This window comes from Talpa europaea (genome assembly GCF_964194135.1).
Source record: "Talpa europaea genome assembly, chromosome: 2".
In the NCBI taxonomy this organism is placed as follows: Eukaryota; Metazoa; Chordata; class Mammalia; order Eulipotyphla; family Talpidae; genus Talpa; species Talpa europaea.
This window is the reverse complement of record NC_140068.1, coordinates 41,534,828-41,548,297: the sequence shown is the minus strand read 5'-3', so window position 1 is coordinate 41,548,297 and position 13,470 is coordinate 41,534,828. Positions and strand designations below refer to the sequence as shown.

Below are 13,470 nucleotides of genomic sequence, written 5' to 3'. Positions count from 1 at the left end.
CTTTTTGTTTTATTATCATTGTCATCCTAGGTTCCAAGCATATGCTAGGTTCGTCATATTGATTGTTTCATTCTCACAATAACCTTGTCAATTTGTCTTATAGGTGACGCATTCTTAGTGAACTATGCTAGTTACTAGTGATTTATGTAATGATTCCACCTTTTCCTTTGTGTTCACACTTTCCCTTAAAATCCATTATACAGTTATTACTATTGTCAGAGATTGACATTATGTTTAACAATCTTAAAACACTTTCTCTTTTTGGAAATTGGCATTATTCATCTCTATGATTTTTTAAAAGGTTACTATTACTTAATATTCTGTTGTCACATCTTTTCTAGCTCTTGAAAGATTTATTTTGTCCCTAAATGTCTGAATTCTTCTGATACTGAGTAGCATTTTCTCAAATTTATGTAATTTATTCCACTTGAGCTTTTTCACTTGCACCATTTTTATAAGTTATGCCACATGCTTTTTTTTTTTTTTTTGCTCTTCTTTTGACTTTTTATATCCTTTGCCCTAGATGTATTTTTTTCCCAACCACTTCTTTTTTATTGAGGTCACATAAGTTACCACAACACTGCATATGACTCAGAAGGGTTGCACCACTTCAGACTATGTTACTACACTACACCCACCACCAAAGTACCCGTAATCCTCCACCACCATCCTTTGCCCTAGTGACTTTCAAAAACTTGGTGGGGTGTATATAATAAATAAATTGTATATATGTTCTTTATAAATCTGAACTGAGCAAAAAAGGTTTATTCATTTTTCCATATTGGGCTAATTTATCATCTTACTGTTGGGATTACAATATTTACAACCTCTCTTTTCTCTTATTAAATGGCTATTTTAAAAAAAGAGTACCAGTAGTAGCTGTTTAATTCCTACTAAGGGTCTTGCATTTGGTGATATTCCATTCTACAGATAGGAAAATGGTGGCTTAGAGAGGTTAAGAGCTGTAAAGTAGGTGAACTAGAATCAGAATCCAAAGCCTGAACTTTCTGCCAGTGCTGTCTGTCTTGGCTATGGTGAACAATTCCCTTGCAAAGTCTTTGCTGTACCTTCCAATTTGTATTTTTATGAATTAAAAAAAAAATCACATATGAACACAATGACTAATAATATTTCCTTTCAATACTACACACCCCAAAACATAAAGGGTGTTTTTCCAGCCAAGTTTTCTATTACTTGTATTCCACTGACCCATATTTTTTAACTTCTCACCCCTGGTTTTTCTGTATGATTATTGTTAGTGAGAGAGGCACTTAGAATTTGTTGTAACAGAGTGAGCTTTTTGTTTGTTTTTGTCTAAGTGGTTTGTATTAAACTTTCTTTTTATGTCATGCTTCCACTAGATGGCAGGAATGACCACATAATGCAGTGATGTGAGAAGAGTGAAACCCAAAAAGGAATATGGGGACAGAGGAGAGAAAGGAATAGAATGAGATAATAGGGCACTAAGAGAAGTTGTCTTTGATATATAAATGTAAATATAAAGTTAGACAGCTGTAGGCTTCTTGGTTTATGTTGTGTGTTCAAATGTAATAAAGTAGAGAATAGTAGGGAGAGAGAATTTTATCAAGGGAATCCTCTCTTGCAGAAAGTTTTTTTTTCATTATCCATAAAGAAAAGTTAACTTCCTTAATGCCAGTATTTTCATGCTAGATATCTATTTTGTGTGTTTTTTTTAATTTTGCTTTTTTTGTTTTCTTAAATATTCTATAAAATTGTAGTTAATCTTAGTGGGTCCTGCTTTTCTTTCTAAAAAACCATAAGTATCTGCTTTTAGATTTAGCCAATCCTAATTTTTATGGTTACATTTTTATATGACTACTCCTTGTTTATTAAGATAACAATAAAACTGATAACGTAATAGGTTAATTTTATTGAATATTCCTTTTAGGCCTACCTTAAATTTTAACAACCTGAGTAATTTTTCTCCATTGCTTTTATCTACATAAATGTTTATATTTGTATAAGTGGTCATTGTTTTAATCTTTTTTACTTCCTAATTCTTATTCTATTTGAGCAGTGTGGAATGAAAATAACTGCCATAGGTTAAGTCATGTAGTTAAATTTAATCCTTTCTACAGCTCTACCAAAGTAATTATGTTAGTCTGCTCAGGTTGCCATAACAAAATCCTTAACAACAGAAATTTATTTTCTCACCGTTTTGGTGACTATACGGCCTCAAAATTTCCCTTTTTACCTCAGCCATCGTTCCTGTTCATTTTAGAGTCAGTCTTTTTTGGCAGTGTTCTGAGTATCAACACATTTTAGTCCATCACCCCTTTGATATTGCAGGCTCTTATTGTATTTTCATTGCCCTAATCCTGGAATCAGTACCCTTAGGGTCGTTATTTTGTTTTAAGTGGGGAATTGTTTTGGAAATCACATTCTGGGTACTAGGGATTTATTGTTTCTAGGCTGTTTTAGTCAACAGAACTATGAAATTTGTTTAAGATAAAATATATCCTTTGTTTTTATATTGAATTTTTAATTCATATTTAAGACAAAAGAAATTTCACTTTATTGACTTCATATCTAATCTTCTTTCTTCCATGACAAAAATCTATATTCTCTGATTCCCAGAGTAATTATGCATTTACTTTACACTGTATTATACATGCAAGTGTACAATAAAATACCAGTATTATGACTGTTAATGTGATATTGATTGCAATTAATGCTTTTGGGTTTTTTCTTTGTTTTATATTTTTGTTTGTCTATAAGATATATCCTGTTAGGTGCATATAATTGAATTGCTGTGTTTTGAAGTCACTTGAAATAGTTTTTTTTTTTCTGTATAATTATGCCTCTGGCTTAGTTCAGTTTCATTTTATTTTCAATTTTTAGGGATCACTTTAAGTTTTTTGACTTTTAATTACTTAAAATGTTGAGATAAACTTTGCATACAATCACTTGCACATACTTGAGGTTTTGAAATTTGATGCTTTTTGATATATGTATACACCTGTGAAAACATTATTATAATCAAGATACAGAACGTTTTCACCATCCCCTCAAAATGTCCCCGTGTCCTTTTGTAATCTGTCCTTTTTTCTGTATTGTAAGCAAACTTTGATCTGCTTCCTGTCATTGTAGATTAGTTTGTACTTCTTCAACTTTTAGATAAATTAAATCATGCAGTATATAATTTCTTGGCCTGGCTTCTTTCATTCAATTTAAAAGTCATTCATGTTGTGTGTATCAGTAGTTATTCCTTTTTGTTGCCACATAGTATTCCATTTATAGCAACTATTTCACAATTTATTTAGCTCTTCAGTTGTTGATGGATATTTAGGTTGATTACAGCTCTTGACTATTATCAGTAGATCTGCTATGAACATTATATATAAATTTTCCTGGAGACATGTTTTTATTTCTTTTGGGTAAACAGAACTGAAAGCATATGGAATGGACTGAAATGGTTGGCGCATTTAAATAATGTGTCTGTAACATTTTAAGAAACTGTCAAAGTGTTCTGCAATGTGGTAAAATTACCATTTTACATTCCCACCAATGGTTGCCCCATCTCTTTTGGTAGACCATTCTTTATAATTATAGTTATTGTAAGGGGTGTTGTATACTAATAGTAATGTATATCCAAAGTCATATATACAAAATAAAGGAGTGGTATTGTTGCTGTCTTAAGGCGCAGACATTTTTAATTTTTGTGAAGTCTATTATGTCCTTTTTTCCCCCTTAATGGTATATTATTACTGTGTTTTGTTTAAGATACTTCTGCCTATTCCAAGGTCACAAAGACTATTTCTCTCATGTTTTCTTGAAGTATCACAGTTTTGATTATTCATTTTGGCTTATGATCTATTTTAAGTTAATATTTGGGGGTCTCCCCTGGTGGTGCAGCAGTTGAATGCTGGGCTGTGAAGCGGCCCGCAGCCTGTGCAGCACCAGTTCGATCCCCAGCCTCTGGCGAGGGTCCCACATGGCACACAGACCTCTACTGCCGTGCCTGCTGCTCCCCTCAGCAGTGTACTTTGTCATTCTGCCTGTTCTGTTCCCTGCTCTGCTCTGGTGAATTCTCTCACCCTCCCGCGCTTCTGACTGTACCCAGTGCTTGTATAAATAAATAAATAAATCTTAAAAAAAAAAAAAAAGATTTATTAAAAAAAGTTAATATTTGGGTAAGGTGTGAGAGAAGGGTCACTGCTTTCAAAACTGTCTCCTCTCATTTCATTCTTAGAAACTTAAGGGAAAAGCGTGGCTTCCCTGGTGGCCTACTGGTTAAGTCTTCATGCTGTCACTGCTATGGCCTGAGTTCAATTCCTGGACAGGGAGCTAACCCACATATGGATCGGCGACCTCTCCTGTCTCTCCTGCTTAACCCCCTTGGCAATGTATTTCAGTGGATCTGTCTGTTCAGCTCCCCACTCTGTCTCTGGTAAATCCTCTCACCCCCTGCACCTCTGGCCTATACCCCAGTTCTTCTACAAAATAAATCAATTTTAAAAAAAAATAATAGAGAAAACTTATGGGACAAGCACATTTCCTTAGAAAATTCTGCATTATAAAAGCCAATTCAGGAGAGACTGAAATGTTTCTCATACCCCAGAATTTTTTTTAAAGATTTGTTTATTCATTTTTGTGTAGAAGAACTGGGGTATATACCAGAGATGCAGGATGTGAGAGGATTCACCAGAGACAGAGTGGGGAGCAGAACAGGTGGATTTACTGAAATACACTGCTGAGGGGCTCAGCAGGCAAGACAGGAGAGGTCTGCTCCGCCATATGTGGGTTAGCACCCTGGCCAGGATCGAACTTAGGCCATAGCAGTGATAATGCTGAGACTTAACCCTTAGGCCACCAGGGAGGCCCCCAGAATTATTCTTGACTGCAATAATGCTACTGCAACAATGAGGGGGCTTTATTTTATAACTTTATTTTATAACTTGAAGTTATTTTATAACTTCACTGAAGAGAAGTTAGGTTTTGGCAGAATCATGGGAAAGCTCTTCATTAATTATAAAAATTTAGATCATATACCTTGAAAAAGTTGATATGGTTTGGTTTATAAAAATGGCCTTGAGGGTTTTTGTTTGGGGATGTAAGGTGTAGGGGAGGGTGGTATATACATGTACATGCACACTTGTCTTTGTTTTATACACATTAGTGCCCTGATTTTATTTCAGTTAATGACATGAAAGGAAAAGTGAACAAAATGCACATATGTTCATATATCTATCTGAAGATAATTCCCATTGTATAAGCTAATGGAAGGGGAAGAAATCTCAAGAATGATGTTTCCTGTTTATTATATCTCCAGCCTTTGGGCAGTTCTTTCTAAGTAATTAAGTGAGATGAACTTTTATGTATAATTGTATAATATTTTCTTAGTTAAATCTTTTTCATGTATACCCATTTAACCTTCTTTGGGTTCAGTTTCCATAGTTATAAAATGAGGGGATCAAATTCGTTGTTGGTCTTTCATTTATGAGCTACCCTCACAACATTAGCCAAGTTAGATTCTAATGTCCATAGTGTTGTTCAGTGGAGATTTTTCTCCTAGTTGACTGCTGTTTTAAAAAGGAAACTTTATGTCCCTGCCATAAATGAAAAATGATATATGATTAAATAAATAATACATGATTTATATCTGCTTGTATATCATTCAGAGTCGTCTCATGTGTCACCATAACATGATAACCACACCACAGGAAAACAGCCTACTCATTGTTTTTCTCTTTGCTCATATAATTGAGATTTCTTGTTAGAATTTTCATGCTTATTGCTTCCCTGCCCACAATAAAACAAAGACTATTTTGGTTTTATAGTTGATAGTTGTAATTTGTAGACATTTTATGGATGTTTTAGTAATTTTCCAATCTTCTTGATTTAAATTTTATACCTTAATTTACATTTAGAAAATTAATATCTGTGATAAATATGATGTGCTCCTATGCTAAGCATTGGTTTAGAGAGAGAACTTCAAAACTGAAAAATCTGGACCTCTCTGGTGGCCCAGCAGGTTAAGTCAGAGCACGTTGAAGCTATCTGCAGATCCCTGGCTAGGGAGTTAACCCACACAGTGCAGCAGACCTCTCCTGTCTTGCCTACTTCTCCCCTCAGCAGTGTATTTCGGTCATTCCACCTGTTCTGTTTCTCATTCTGTCTCTGGTGAATCCTCTCACCCCCTGCACCTCTGGCCCTGTACCCCAGTTCTTGTATGCATAAATAAATATGTTTAAAAAAAAACAACAACTGAAAAATCCCATGACTCAGGAAACTAAACACAAATAATATTGAGGTAAAACGGAAGCAGGGTGGCCCTTCTGATAATTATTCAGGGATCAGTTTTGTGTTACCCATCTTTTTAGATGAGCATCTATACAAAACGGAGCGGCTTTTTAGAATCCGGCTATTTGTAACTGAATTTTAAAGTGTGTTAGTCTTTTTCTTTAGATTTCTTCAGAGGCCCCACAGTATCAAATATCCGCTTGGCTGGTTTGGAGTATGTTCTGCACTTCACTGCGCTGAATGGGAAGATTTACTTTCGAAGCTATAAGTAAGTGCATTTCTTAGCATGTTTTTTGTTAATCTTCAGGGTTAGCATTTTAGTGTGACTGTTTTATAGAGTTGGTGTCTGGCCAGAAGTTTGTTTTGGAGAATGTGCAGAATAGTTGTGGCAGCAGCTTTGTGCTGCTCCCCCAACCCTGTTATTCCTCATACTAACTTCTGAACCCTGCTTTTCCAGGTCACCAGAGCATCTAATGCTCCACACTTTCTGAGCTTAGAACACTAATCAGTCTTGACCCTTCCTAGTTTTATACAGTAGTTCCTTATTTTTCTTGACTGTGTTTTAGAGCACCAATCACAGTTTTGCTAGACCAACCAAAGCAAATCTCAAAACCCAGTCTGAAAAATGGAGTCTGAAAGGAATAAGAAAATTCAATCACTAGATTACTTTTACTCTCCTGTCACGTCAGTATCTGCTTCTGCCTCTACCACAATATATATATATATATATATATATATATATATATATGTATATGTATATATTAATCCTTACAAGCTGATTTTGTTTTCATTAAAAAACTTGATGACATCCTTCTAGAAGTGTGCTTTTTGAGGTAAGTGTGAATTTTTTTCTTTATAAAGTGTTGATGATAGCTGATCGGAGCCCACACTTTACTGGAGAATTCATTAACTCCCACAAACTACCTCTCTTTATATACTGAATTCAGACTGTTAGCCATGCTGAGCTTTTGATGCGACAGTGCAGCCCAAGAGCCAATAGCCCAGTGTCTTCTGGGCAGTAGTGCTGTTTGTGCAACCATTGTGGACTTCAGCATTACATCCATGGTTTTTAATTTTGTTTTTTTCTTCACAGTGAAATACATGGTTGACCAGCTTTTGTCCAGTGAACAGTTAAATAAAACTAAATATTCACCTCTCTGGTCAATAATTTCTATATCTGTCTCAACTATATTAAGTCAGAAATAATCAGTTCTTTCACCATGTGATTATAACCAGAATTTGTTTCCCTCTTGTTTAAGCAATCTTAAGCAAAATACAATATCTACATGATTGCAATATGTAATTTTAATAGTCATTTTAGGTAGTTGAACCTTGTTAGTCTGTTGTTTGACTTTCCAAACTTGACATTGGTGTCTTTAAGAATGTATTATATTGGGGCCTCCCTGTTGGTGCAAGGTGTTAAGCACCGCACTATGAAACAATCCACAGCCTCTGCAGCACGCGTTCAATCCTTGGCCGGCCAGGGAGCAACCACATGGTGAGGAAGACCTCTCCTGTCTCACCTGCTGCTCCCCTTAGCAGTGTATTTTGGTCAGTCTGCCTGTTCTGTTCCCCACTCTGTCTCTGGTGAATCCTCTCACCCCCTGCATCTCTGGCCTGTACCCTAGTTCATGTATGCATAAATAAATCTTTAAAAAAAAAAAAGAATGTATTATGATCTAGGTGACTCCTATGTAGAGAACAAGTAATAAAGGATGAGAAGTGGGCACAATAGGTGAAAAGAGTCAAAAGGTACAAACTTCCAGCTATAAAATAAATAAGTCATGCAAATAAAATGTACAGCCTGGTCACTATAGTTGTTTTTTTTTTTTTAAGATTTATTTATTTATGCATATAAGATTTGGGGTATAGGCCAGAGATGCAGGGCGTGAGAGGATTCACCAGAGACAGAGTGGGAAACAGAACAGGCAGACTGACTGAAACACACTGCTGAGGGGAGCAGCAGGCAAGACAGGAGAGGTCTGCTGCACCATGTGGGTTGCTCCCTGGCCTGCTGGGGATGGAACTCCTGTGGATTGCAGATTGCTTCATAGTGTGGTTCTTAACCCCTTGTGCCACCAGGGAGGCCCTGGTCACTATAGTTAATGCTTCATTGCATATCTGAAAATTGCTAAGGGAATAGATTTATAAATATTTAAATGATTCGCCCCTGGTATACAGTAGTATAAAAGTTTTGGGGAAACACCCTTGTACCTCTGTATGTGTATATATCTCACTGCAACCAGTAGATCTTAAAAGTTCTTATCACAAGAAAAAAAAATTTCATAACTATATATGGTAACATAATTAACTAGACTCATTCTGGTAATCATTTTGCAGTTTATACAAGCTTTTGTTTTATTACTTAAACTCCTTGCCTGAGACCTTTCTAACATATGCTAATACTTCCTGTTTTGCATATATCTCCCCATAAAACCTAATCAATGTCATAGCAAAGGCATACGTGATAATAATACAAATTCATAGTACAATTTGAACAAGAGTAGTAATTTCATTTTTTTCAAGAAATAGGCAAATATTTAAAGATATACCAAAGGGCCTCCATGGTGGCACAGGCGGTTGAGCACCGCACCATGAAGCTGTTCACAGCCTCTGCAGCGCAGGTTTGATTCCCGCCGGCCAGCCGGCGAGAATCCCACATGGCACGGCGGACCTCTCCTGTCTTGCCCGCTGCTCCTCTCAGTAGTGTGTTTCATCAATCTGCCTGTTCTGTTCCCTGCTTTGTCTCTGGTGAGTCCTCTCACCCTCCCGTGCATCTGGCCTGTACCCCAGCTCTTGTATAAATAAAATAAATCTTTAAAAATATATATATATACACACCAAAATTACCAATTAAGATCTAATAGCATAAGTTAATTTGAGAGATAAGGAACTGTATTCTGTTTATTTGTCTCTCTATATTGTACCATATGACCCTGCAGAACTGGTAGCAGTTTTGACTTAAAACTTATAGGGGTGAGAAAAGAAAGAGAAGTTGGGATTTGAGATGGAGATTAGCCATATGATATAAAATTTCTGGATAGTAGACATTTAACTGAGATAGATGAATTGACGCGTCTGTCTTTATGGGGGAAAGTGCAGTGTGTGTAAATGGGATAAAGGTAAACCAAATGATTTTTGACAACATACATGTATATTTCGTAATGATTCAGTGTCTTACATATTCTTCATATACCTTAGCATGATCCCTCAAATCATTTATAAATTTTCTATTAATACATTTCCTCTCTGAGAGAGAGTGAAGGATTGATAATTGATAATTTAAGATTCTAGATTTCACCGTTAAAAGTTTCTAAAAGAGAAAGGATATAAGTTCATCTACATAGACAGTATGGCACTGTAATTTTTTCTTCCATAATAGCAACACATGTAGTTCTTTGGAAATAATTTTATATACCACTCAAAAAGTTATGTTATTATGCAATTTGCAGCAACATGGGTGGTGCTGGAAGGGATCATGCTCAGCGAAATAAGCCAGAAAGAAAAAGAAAAATACCGGATGGTCTCACTGATAGCAGGAATCTAGAGAACTTAAAAAGGGACCAGGAAAATGAATAACTATAAGAAAGTGAAAATCAAAATCAACAAAAAACTATGAACCAGAGACAGTTTTTGGGGAGTGGAGGGCGGGAGGGGAGGGATTGGGGTCAGAATGGGGGGGGGGGGTTGCAAATGTATGGGGAATATAAAAATAAAATTTATTACTTAAAAAAAAAGTTAATATTCAAAGACATATTGCTGACTGTGAAGCAATATTTTGCATTCTGTCTTAACAAAAATAAATGCTGCATTTTTGGTTAAAAAAAAAAGTTATGTTATTAGAGGGTACTTGCATAAATGAGAAGACACTATTGAGGTGTTTTGCTACATAAAGTGGTACTTTGGTGATTTGAATCCACCAGGCATGCTTTGAACTGTATGTTCCATATTGATGTTTTCTGTTTCTTTGAAAATTACCACTTTAAATGGTAGAAAAAATGAAAATTGATATATAATTTTCCTAGTATTTAAAATAATCTACTGAACACATCTTTTTTTTTGATAATGTTTATCAATAATCTTGGTAGGAGGTCTGTATTATAAATAGGATATATTTGGAAGTACTGAAAGTAGTGGAAGCAACTATGTAAGTGTATGACAGAGTCAAATGTTCACTTCCACCATTTGCTTTGAATTAGCTTATAAGGAAGATGCTCAGATATGAGCCAATTTTGAACTTCTAAAAATATTTTCTCCCATAGTGGGCTTGAGACGGGTGTTCTGTCAGGTCTCTCTGGGACACTAAAGACTCTTGTTGAGACTCTTTCCCTCTGCTTGCTCTCTTTTAGTCTCATCCTCATATCTGTTTTATATTTTAATGTTAACGAAAAGTATAGCTTTTTTTGTTTTTTAACAATCTGCTTTATACATATCCTTGGCTTTTGTTTTTGTTTTTGCTTTCTTCAAGGCAAAAATTACTGTGCCTAATCTAGCATATCTATCACTGTGACTCTTCCTGCAAATAGTAAGTGTACCTCCCACGAATGGGCTTCATTGGTTGGTTAGCTGCCTGTGACATATTTAGGGCCTTACCGGCCGTTAATGAGCTTTTGCAGACTCATTTCTGCTTCCTAGTGTTTGCTGCTCTTGCGAGTCCTCTTACTATCCTTTCTTTTTCAGTTCTTTCTCTTTTTTCATGTCACCTATTGTCTCTCTCATGCTCCAGCTTTGTTGTGAAAGACTGATCTTTTATAAACATTGTTAATAATTCTTTTTTTTTTCCCATGTAGAATTTTGGCCACTTTAACAAATTGGGTCTCTCAACTCAAATAATCGTCAGCTCTTCCAGCTTCCAGCTGTCTTTGTGGCATCTCTCACAAAAAGAATTTGCAAACCTTCCCACTTTATATTTCATAGGTTTCCAGATCCAGAGCTCCTTGGACATATGGTATCCAGAAAGTCATAGTTTTGTTATATTAGGATTTTTTCATTTATTCTGATCCATAGAGATGAGTTTATTTCTGAGCTGTTGGGGAAAGTTGATACTGAATAGGTCTTAGAGGAATAAGAATTTCTTAATTATATAAAACAATGTTTCAAAGATAGTTAAAATTTTTATACTTGTGTAGATTTGTAAATAGATAAAGTCAAAGGATTCCATTTCCCTTATTTTTAAAAATAAGGGAGTCAAAGTATATACTTGGCCTCAATGTGTAAAGTTTAGAATTTCTAAACCTTTTGGCATGACATACATTATGAACGATGTTTGGGGAGGGATAGGACTTGTATTACTGTCAAAGCAGCATTTTTTTTTTCCTACTTCTTAAAGGTTGCTGTTGAAGAAATCCGGTTGCAGAACACCGCGGATTGAATTGGAAGAGATGGGTCCCTCGTTAGATCTGGTTATGAGGAGAACACATCTGGCATCAGATGACCTTTATAAGTTATCTATGAAAATGCCAAAAGCCCTCAAGGTACGTAACTTGCAGATTAGTGTCACATTTACTTCTTTCTTCCACTCTTCTTTCTAAAATGGATTTGCAGGATATTGCATTAAAAGACTTATACATAAAGAGATCAATAAAATGGAGGCAAAGAAGGGAATAAGAGAGAAAAAAGCAAATGAGCCAACCAAAAATATAATAAATGAGTTGAAGAAATGAGGTGGGGTTTTAAGTGTGGTTGAGAGCTTTCTGGTAGCCAAAACTGAGCATTGTGAAGACCGGAGATTTATTAGAGTACAGAATGAGTAACCCATACTTTAATAAAATGTGTTTTGACTTTTGAATGATTTTTAAAAACACATAGAAATGGCATATTTAGACTATCAATAAAAATTGAAGTGATTGTCATAATTTCCTTAAGCTAAACACAGAAAAGTTTTTCTGTGTATGATAGTCTGTGTGTTGCTTCTCAGACTATACTCTGAAAATGTTCTGGAAATTGTTACTATAATAACACCTACTTCTCTTGACTTACATGTCTTCTGTGGTTCTTTGAGATGGTCACTCACTGTAGCTAGTGCCGAATGGTCTTTATTCTAAAACCCAAGAAAACCACAGGGGCCTGATAGCCCATGAAGAATTCAGTAGTATTGTTGGTATTTTTTTTATATCATCTGAGAAATAGATAATGCTCTAATAGATAATAATTAATCTGGCCTATTAGAATGTTTTGCTTTTATGAATTTGATAGCATATTCATGTTTTAATTTATGGGCCCTAAAGTTTTCTATATGGTTGTAATAAGTCGTTGTAACAGACATTTTCAGTGCCCTGACCATACCTTGTTTCTTCCTACTTAAACATTAGTCTGATTTCCATCTGAAGACATGAGCAAAAAACAAATGCTTAATCTCAGATCTCACCTTAGACCTACTTAACAAGAATTTAGAAAGACCTCCTAGTGTTTTGTATGCATTTTTATGTTTGAGAAGGAAAGTGTAGGGATACAAACTAACATTTTAAGGGAGACCACTAACAAATTGTTAGTAAGGTTATTTTTGTTACATACTGGATTTTTACTAGTTCATGCTATTGAAAGACCATTAAATATATGCATTCTTGTTTCATAGCCAAAGAAGAAGAAAAATATCTCCCATGATACTTTTGGTACAACTTATGGAAGAATTCATATGCAGAAGCAAGACCTAAGCAAACTACAAACCAGGAAAATGAAGGGATTGAAGAAACGACCTGCAGAAAGGATAATAGAAGACCAGGAGAAAAAATCAAAGAGAGTTAAAAAAAATTGATGGAACTTAGCAAATAACTACCTTATCTGTTTGTATAAGAGAATTATCAAACATCATTTCAGAGTTTCTTAAATGTTATTGGATATTTTTGTAACATGATAATTTACCTAAGTTATGTATTATGAACAGTAATGTACTAATACCAGGTTGAAAGTAAGTCTCCTACTTGAAATAGTACAAGTACATCTTGGTGTGCATTTTTTCTCTAAATTTCCTTCTACCTACTCCCTGCAAGTCCCTTATCTCATTCTGTGGTTAAGTGAGAAAGGATTTTCAGAACAGCCATTGGTAGTGGTTTTTTAATTTTAAAATAATTTTTTTTGGTAAAATGAACATTTCCTTTATTTGTATTTAAACTTATAGACCAGCCAGCGAGACTGGTATTACTATTGTCATGATACAGCAAAATACAAAACTTTCTAAAAATATTAGCGTAATGAACAATTAAGGGT

The 13,470-nt window shown here is 35.1% G+C and overlaps 1 protein-coding gene across 1 annotated transcript in view; it reads left to right on the top strand.

Moving 5' to 3' along the window:
• Window positions 1-13,074, top strand: part of RPF2 (ribosome production factor 2 homolog) — a gene marked incomplete at its 5' end in the record, with an annotated part of 30,857 nt that extends 17,783 nt beyond the window's left edge. Inside the window, 3 exons of the mRNA XM_084228307.1 lie at window positions 6,430-6,532; window positions 11,594-11,738; window positions 12,839-13,074. Coding sequence (XP_084084433.1) covers window positions 6,430-6,532; window positions 11,594-11,738; window positions 12,839-13,018 — 428 coding nt within the window. The 3' untranslated portion in view covers window positions 13,019-13,074. The remainder of the gene's footprint in view (window positions 1-6,429; window positions 6,533-11,593; window positions 11,739-12,838) is intronic.
• Window positions 13,075-13,470: the final 396 nt, after the last annotated feature.